Source organism: Kogia breviceps, chromosome X (assembly GCF_026419965.1).
Source record: "Kogia breviceps isolate mKogBre1 chromosome X, mKogBre1 haplotype 1, whole genome shotgun sequence".
Lineage (NCBI taxonomy): Eukaryota > Metazoa > Chordata > Mammalia > Artiodactyla > Physeteridae > Kogia > Kogia breviceps.
This window is the reverse complement of record NC_081330.1, coordinates 89488235-89496660: the sequence shown is the minus strand read 5'-3', so window position 1 is coordinate 89496660 and position 8426 is coordinate 89488235. Positions and strand designations below refer to the sequence as shown.

At 56.8% G+C, this 8426-nt stretch overlaps 1 protein-coding gene across 4 annotated transcripts in view; it reads right to left on the bottom strand.

The window, feature by feature from the left end:
* Positions 1-626: 626 nt before the first annotated feature.
* The window catches only part of IQSEC2 (IQ motif and Sec7 domain ArfGEF 2), a 77064-nt gene continuing 69264 nt past the window's right edge, over positions 627-8426 (bottom strand). For 3 of the 4 annotated variants that reach the window (XM_059049750.2, XM_067023056.1, XM_067023057.1), the window contains 5 exons: positions 6608-6707; positions 5888-6049; positions 4091-4264; positions 3553-3602; positions 627-2938 (listed from right to left, as the gene is read on the bottom strand). In XM_059049750.2, coding sequence (XP_058905733.1) covers positions 1973-2938; positions 3553-3602; positions 4091-4264; positions 5888-6049; positions 6608-6707 — 1452 coding nt within the window. In that variant the 3' untranslated portion in view covers positions 627-1972. The remainder of the gene's footprint in view (positions 2939-3552; positions 3603-4090; positions 4265-5887; positions 6050-6607; positions 6708-8426) is intronic. The other variant, XM_059049749.2, reaches the window with a different exon arrangement.

Sequence of the window (8426 nt, the reverse complement as noted above, 5' to 3'; positions counted from 1 at the left end):
CCCAAGTACGTACACAGAGCTCTTAAAACGGATGTATCTAGCCCCCACTTCCTGGCCCAGGTCACCATTCCCCCCCACACACACACACACTCTTAAGGACACAAATGTGGCCCAGCTGTGGGGAAGGAGAGAGGGCTCCAGGGCAAAGCCTGGCCAGTCACAGGAGGGGTGAGAATAGCTGCCACAGAGTAGAGGAAGTATCCAACCTGTGAAAGGAAGAGAAGGGAACTAACTAACTTGCTGAGCACCTACTACACGCTGGCTGCTGGACATTCGTTACCTCATGCCTTCATCACAATCCCATGTGGCAATGGCTTATCACCCCAAGTTTTCAACTGAGGAAACAGAGACTCAGTTTCCCGAGGGCACCAGGAAGGGAAAACCCCAGGATCTGAACTGGATCGACTCCAAAGCCCAGACCCTTGCCGCTCTGCTCTGTCATGCAGATCGGTAATGAAACGGAGACAGGAAAACCTCCCTCACCTCCACCTCCCACCCAACCAAAGCATCTCACCCACCCAGTTGCCTGAGCTTCTACCATCAGCGCCTCACCTCCCTGGGCTAAGGCCTCTCTCCCGGGGCTCCACTGTGGGGGGAGGGGGCACAAGTAGGAGGCAGAGGCGGGAGGTGAGCACAAGGTCTTTTATGAGGCATCAAATATACATTCTTATATACAAGGAGGAAAAAAGACAATGCCTAAACCCCAGCTCCTCTCCATACAGCCCCTCCCGCTGCTGCCCTTCCCCATCCCCAAGCCCTGGGGTCCCTGGCCCTTCATACAGCCAGGGTCTATCTGTCTGTCTGTACTGCAGCCCGTGGTGGAGAGGGGAGAGGGAGGCAGGAGCTGAGAAAGGAGCTGGATATGCGGGGCAAGAAGAGGAGCTGGGGCTTGTAAAAAATATATTTATAATAAATAAACAGGGCTGTAAAAGGGCTGGAGAGGCAGCGGAGAGTTTGACGGACAGAAGGGCTCAGGCATCCTGGCCCCCAGCCCCCTCTATGATGGCTCCAATCTCTGCCTCAGGAAGGACATCTCAGGCTCACGGTGGCCCTCTGGGAGCCCCTCTCCCCAGGGCTGATGCCGGGCGCCCTGCCCCAGCAAGGTGTGTGTGGGCAATATCTATAAAGTGCATTGTCTTCAGCTGTAGGTGGCGTAGGTGTGAGGGAATGGGGGGCATGCAATATGGGTGAGGGAGGGCAGCGCCCTTCTCATCCCAGACCTGAGCCCCCCCCGCCCCAAACCTGTCTGGACTTTGATCAGGATAAGAACGTTGCAAGGAGAGGCAAGGTCCTGAAGCTGAAGAGGTCTGGGCTGGGGCCCACTGGAGAGAGGGCAGAGATTGGCTCCAAAGAGGAAGCACTGCCCCACCTGGGGACCAGCATAAGTGGGGGCCCACCCACCGCGTGCACTGATACTCCATGTCCTCCAGCAGGTGGAGAGACACATGGAGGTGCGTGGCCAGGCCCTGAGGTCAGAGAGAGGGCCGAGCCAGCTGAGGTTTGGCCACAACTCTACAGAGCTCCCTCCTGGCCCTATGGGGCCAGAGGTGCCCTGGGGAAGCCTTCACCCTCATTGTTCCCGACACCTGCCCTTCCCTACCAGCCAGAGCTGACAGGGAGCTCACACTGGCCCGGAGGTCTGAGGCCACCCAACTAGACCTCCAGGGAAAGGGAGGGGAGAGGGTGAAGAGAGGAAAGAGGACGAGGATCTCTGAAAGGTCCTCACCACTCCCCAGAGCTTGAGAGCCTTGCGTATAGGCTTCAAGTGGCAAGAAGTCTTGAATCTGGAAGGAAATCCCATGGAGACTGTTGGGGGTTAGAGGAGGGGTCCCAAGGCAGGGAGGCAGTGGGGAGGAGGACATGTCTATGTGTATATATGTTTTGGAAAAACTGATGAAGCAGAGAGGGTGTGAGGTCCCTCTCCTGCAGATTCCCCAGACCTCCCTAGTCCCCAGCTCACACTCTCCGTTCATCAGACCACGGTGCTGATCCGGCTTGGCTTGGCCTTGGGGTTTGCAGTGGGCGGGTTGGTCGTGCCAGGGGGCCCAGAGGCGTGCAGTGGGCCGTGGGGGGAGGTGGGCGGCAGGGGCGAGTGTGGGGTGTGGGGTGAGGGTGGGGGCAGGGGTGGGTAGGAGGGGTGGGGTGGGATGGGTGAGTGTGGTGACAATGGTGACTGGGGGTGGTGGGGGTGGGAGTAGGAACCCCCTGGTGGTCGGGATCCAGGGCCTCCAGCGGCCCCCGCTGCTGGCATCATCTGTGGGTGGTGGCTGAAGATGAAGTGCTTGGGGCCCTGTTTGTGGGCTGGAGGGTGCTGGGGGGCAGGACTGTACAGGGGCAAGGGGGAGGTGGGCTGGTGCAGGGGGTGGCGGCCATGTGGAGCAAACTGAGGGTGTCCTCCGGCCCCCCGTCTGGGAGCTCTGCCTGGCCGGCCCAAGGTATAGTGCTGGGGGCCTGGGACTGGGCCATGGGCATGGAAGTGGCGATGCGGCCCCACGGGAGGAGCTGAGGCAGGAGGCGGTGGAATGGAGCCCAGCTGCGGCAGGGGCGGGGGCTGCTGAGGAGGTGGGGGGAGAGGGGGCTGCTGGGGTGGGAGGTAGGGGGGCGGGGCCGGGCCCGGTCCTTGGCAATACTGGGCATGCAGGGCCTGGAGCTTGGACTGCCCATCAGGCAGCACCCCCAGGCCGCCGTGGCTGTGACCGTGGTGGTGGTGGTGGTGGTGGTGGTGGGTGGAAGAAGCAGATGAAGAGGAGGCAGAGGCCTGGCCTGTTGGCGGTGGTGGCATCTGGAAGGGCCCCTTGCCCCGCTTGCTTCCAAATAGGGAGCCCAGGAAGGATGAGGAGTTGGAGACGGGCCTCTGGCTCTTGTACTCCTCTGGCGGCGGGGGTGGGGGCGGAGGTGGCATCCTCTGGTGAGGGCGTGGACTGCTAATAACAGACCCCTGGAAGGGCGGAGGGGTGGAAGTCAGGCCGGTCTAGATGTCCTAAACCCCCAACCCTAAACTCCACCCGGTCCCTGAGGGCTGGAGCTGGGGAGACAGGACCCTCCCCCCCCCCGCCACAGCATAATGAAAACCAAGTCACAGTCCTGTACTTGTACATGGAGCGCCCCCAGCTTGCAGAGCTCTGCTATCACATCCACTATCTCATCTGAGCCTCAGCTGGGAGAGGAAGAGTTAGCAGTACCTCCTCCTCATCCCCATTTTGCAGACAGGGAGTATGTTAGGCCCAGAGAGACAGAGTGACTTGCTCAGGGTCAAAGAGCAGGACTTGGAGGTAAGAGCTTCTCTGGGCCCAACTCCAAGGGCTTCACTACTTGGAGTCAGCCCTGGGGTTGAGAGGGGGCTTGGGAGAGTGGAAGATAGACTGAGAGACAGGCAGAGTGAGGACAGACAGAGTTGAGGACAGGTTGAGAGAGTGGTTGGCTGGGAGAGGTAGCCGCAGGGTTCCCGGCAGGGAAGAGGGGGAAGCAACAGGTCCCCTCCTCTTCTGGGGCTCCATGGGCAGCGGGGCAGGGCTCATGCAGAGGACAAGTGGGGCAGGAGCTGGCACTTACTTCGATGGTGCTGTCCAGCGATCCCACGCTGTTACGCCGCCCCCGCTTCCCTGCACCCACAAGCAAGGAGCCCAGCGTCAGAGCAGCAACCCCCCCCTCCCCACCCTGCTGGGCTCCAGAGCTGGGCACCAGGTCTGGGCCCCTCCCGGGGACAGACACCCCTATTCCCTTTCCCCCGCTGAAGAGGGGGAGGTGGGGAGGAGGAGAGGTGGAGAAGGAGGAGCGAGAGGAGGAAAAGATGGAGGAGGAGGAGAGGTGGTGCTGGACAGATAGAAGAGGAAAGAGAGGAGAGGTGGAGCGGCGAGAGAGAGGGGCTAAGACTGTGGCCCCATTCGCGCTCCCTGGCCCAAACCCTGGGCTCCGCCTGTTCTGACCCGGCTCCCAGGCCCCCTGCGGCACGGCACCCAGGGCTCTGGATGAAGGCAGGGTGCGTGCACGTGTGGCGGGTGCAAGGAAGGCTGGCAGTCAGTGATAGGAGGCGAAGAGGACACCCGGTCCCATGGCTCCCCAGCCTGGGCAGGGGCCCCGGGAGACTTGCCTGCATCAGAGAGGTCTCGCAGGGAACTGCTGAGCGCTCCCCGTTTGAGCCCATCGCCTGCTCCATACGTGTCCTCCAGGCTGCTTCGGGCCAGCGTGCCGTTCACCGAGTCCTTGGCCCCTCCGGGCTGTGAGGCATTAGGCCGCATCATACCTTTCTGCTTCTCCAGCTCCGCTGGGTGGCAGGTGGGGAGACAGGGAGCGAAGGTCAGGGACAGGAGTGAGAGGCCACCTGACTGACCCCAGCCCTCCGTGGGCCTTCCCCCTCCTCACCTGCTCTGTCCTCAGGCCTCCTGCTTCACCCCCCTGGACAGCCAAACCTCAGCTACATCTCCTAAGCACTGCGGCGCCCAGCCCGTCTCGTGCCATCTCCTCTGGCTCAGTCTTCCCTTGTCCCTCTCAGTGTCTGCTCCTCCGGCTCCTCTCCCCTTCCCTGCCTGGTCTCCCAGACCACCCCTACCTTTCAAAACTGAGCTTTACATTGGCTGCTTTGTTCCCAGGAGGGGCAGGAAGGCCCTTCGAGCCTAAGGCGAAGGGCACTCACTCCAGAGCCCTCTCCATTCTCAGACACCTTGCTCCAGAGCTGAGGGCTCCTGGAACGACAGGAGCAGGAAACCAAAGGGAATCAAATCATCTATCATGTGCCAGCAGTATGCTGGGTGCTATGCGTACTTGATCTCTCTCAATCCTTACACCAGTTCAGAGGTAAGTATTAGTAGCTAGTTTTCAGAGGAAGAAACTGAGAATCCGAGAAGTCACAGAGCTTGCCCAGGGTCATACAGCTGGAAGTGGGGGAGCCGACATTCTGGAAGCAGGTCTGCCTGAGTCCAGAGCCCGTACTCTTAGCCTTACACTCCTGCCTCCTTGCGGAGGTCATGGAGACTTCTGTCTATCACCCTCCCCTCATCCTGGCACGCTCACCCTGTCTCTGAATGTCCCCAGGGTCTCAAGGATCTGGTGAGCTGAATGAGTGACCCTGCCTTGCTGAGGAGCACAGCAGACCCTGGAACTGTGAAGGCTTCACTGAGGAGCTGTCCGCCGCCTCTGTCTCTGTTTCTGTTTGTCTCTGTCTCTCTCTTTCTCTGCCTGCCTCTTTCTCCTTAACACCATGTTACTTAACTGTGACTGCTTAGCCTGGAGAAGAGAAAACTTAGAGGGCATTGGGAGGAATGAGATGTAATTACTATTTTCCATCATATATGATCAAAATGACTTGATATGGCCCCTAGAGGCTGGGAGGATGGGTCACCAGGACTCAGCTCGGGAACTAGAATGTGGGGAGAGGAAAGGAGAGGCTGGGAAGGGGGCTAACATTTGTCGGACACCTAGGATGTTCAACACTCATGTCCTATGAACATGTAGGACACACATTCCACTTTATCTCATTGAATCTCCACAACTCTGCGAAGGAGATTTCACCACCCCAATTTCATGTATGAAGAAATTGGGGCTCAGAGAGGCAGGCACCTTGTCCCAGTTTACCCAGATAATAAGTAGCATACCTGGCATCTGAAACTAGAGTCCTACCTCCAGTACCCTGATTCTTTTCCCTGCTGCCTTTCAATAGAAGGAAGAGTTGGCTCATAATTAGGGCTTGGAGTAATAATCTGAGGCTGAGAGGTTAATGAGCCCCTTGTCACTGAAGCTATTCAAGCAGAGGCTGAAGGGTTCCTGGAATGAGGGTAGGAAGGTTGGACAAGCTAACCCTCAACTCTGAGCTCCTCAGAGGACAGGATTCTTAGTGTTTGCAAGGCACTGTATCAGGAGATGGGGAAGGAGACGTGGCTGGGCTACTCACACTCCACGCGGTATTTCTCCATCTCCTGCACCTCAGCAATGGATTCTCGCAGGTCGGATGTGAAGCGCAGCCGGTCCTGGAGGCTGGGGGCGTTGAAGATGATGAGGACCTTGCGCTCCCCGCCAGGTACCGCAGACAGCAACTTGATCCCAAACTGGTAATCTGTGGGGACGGGGGAGGTCAGGCACCTCTGTCGGGACTGAAGCAAGGTGGCTCATATGTGAAATAATTTTTTTCTAATGTCCAACTCTGACCCAGCCTCTCCTCTGCGTGAGCATCAGCAGCAGATCCCCTTTGCTCCAAAGCCCCCAGACTCCTGGTAGTCATGGCCCTGGGTTGTAAAGGCAGACTGAGCTCTGGCTGCTCTCTAGAACCCCTTTTCTCATGCCTCTACCTCTACTCACACTGCTTCTGCTGCCCAGGAGGCCACCCACCCATCAAAGCTCCTCTGGCTTAGTCCTTCAATGCATACCATGATCGCCACCTCTCTGGCCCACCAAAAAACATACATGCTGCAGTTCTCTGCCAGACCATGAGCTCCCCAGGGCACAAGTCATACTCCACCCTGGCCTGTCTTACATCCTGGGACCAAGTAGGTGCTTTGGAGACCTTAGCCCAGTTGTAAAGGAGTCCAAAAACTGGAGGTTGGTGTGGAGGAAGGATGAGCATGAGGGCCATGGCAAAGACTCTTGGGATGCTGGGATCCAAGAAGGGACTCACATGAATTCTGGAAGAGCTGCATGTGCATTTCCACAAGGGGAAAGGACTGACGGAAGCTGTACGTCACCAAGATCTTCTTCTTCTGGAAAATTTTGGTGACCTTCGGCAGGGGTGGGGAAAAAGACAAGAGGCAGGGTTTGGCGTGGGGAATTTCCACATGGAAACTATTGCTTGCAGCTGTCCTCCCCTCTCCCCCACCGCCACTAACAAGACATATACACACAAACACACATACCCACAAGCTGGGGAGAACTGAACCCTGTGGAGCAGGACAGGGAAGACGGGAGAAAAATTCAAGTTCCTGATGTAATGACGATGCACAACAGGCACTTTCGATTTTTACAGGAACTAACTGAATGCTGCTCCCTCCAGGAAGCCTGTTCTAACACCTCACATAGATTTCCCGCCATTTTCTGAGCTTCCAGAGTGCTGGTTCAGTGCCTTTCACCGCTAGGCTTTAGGAGAGTGCTCTGAGTGTGTGATTGCTGGACTGGGAGCACCAAGAGGAGTCTGGTTTTCATGTATCTTGCCCACCTGGACCAGACCCGGGGCACATTAGCAATCTTCAATAAAGCAATGTATAGAGTTAACGAGTCTTCTTCGCAACAACCCAAGGTCTTTATCAAGTACTTGGGCACTCTGGACTGAGCTAACATAGGTTGTAAACACCTCAGACCACCTGCAAATGGCGTTTAAAAGCACATGATTTGATTTCAGCATGGTTACAGTGCACAGTTATGCGAAGCATCTTTTTAGCCGCTCAGACTGTGAGCTCCCCGAGAATGAGGACCGAGTCTCCCTAATCTCTGGGAACCCAGTGCCTAGCATGAGGCTGGGCACCCACAGGTGTCAGCACATGATGGATGGTGAAATATTTACTCAATACCTGCGTGGGCCAGGCCCTCCTCTGGGTTAGGCTAGTCTGCATCTAACCTCTTATTTCATCCCCATGACAACCCTGAGATAGGGATGAGCTCTGCTTCACAGAGGAGGAAATAAAGGCTCAGAGGGGGCACTGGAGGAGCTTCATCTAAAGCAGCAATTCTCAACTAGAGGTGACTTTGCCTTCCAGAGGACATTTATCAATGTCTGGAGACATTGTTAGTTGAGGAGTACTACTGCTATCTAGTAGGTAGAGACCAGGGCTACAATGCACAGGACAGCTCTCACAACAAAGTATCCCACATCTGCCCCAAATGTCAACAGTGCCGAGGTTGGGAGACCTGCTCTAGAGGAGAGAAGACCAAAGAAGGACAGGCCACTGTCCTCAAACCCCTGAGGAGCTGTCTCAGAGCAGAGGGGGAACACTTGTTCTCTGTGATCCCAAGGGTTGAGTGAAGATTATTGAAGGAAACCCACTGGGAGACAGATTCTAGCAGTCAGAGCTGTCTGAACGGGAAACTGGCTGCCTTGGAGGAAGGCAGCCTTCTGTGCCTGCACTCATGCAAACAGAGGGCCATGCAGGAAGCTGGCTCTTGCGTGGGGTAAGAGGTTGGACAGGAGACCCTGAACTTCCCTTCCCACCTGCAGAGTCCTAAGAGTCCCAGTTCTAAAAGACACACGTTTACACTGGTGATGAGCTCGGTTTTTAGAATCACTTCAAGCAGCCCGACCACTGGAAGGTTTCAGACTGACCCCAGGGTCACAGGTTCACTTCCTCCAGCCAACCCACTGGGCTACTGAGGTGGGCAGGGACTTTTTCTACCACTTCCCAGATTGTAAGCCTGTCATCTGCCCTGGTCCTCACATTTTCTGCCCCCGTGTGGCTGTCACTACCTCCAAATGGATCCTCCAAATGGTGAAGTAAAGGAGAGGCAGA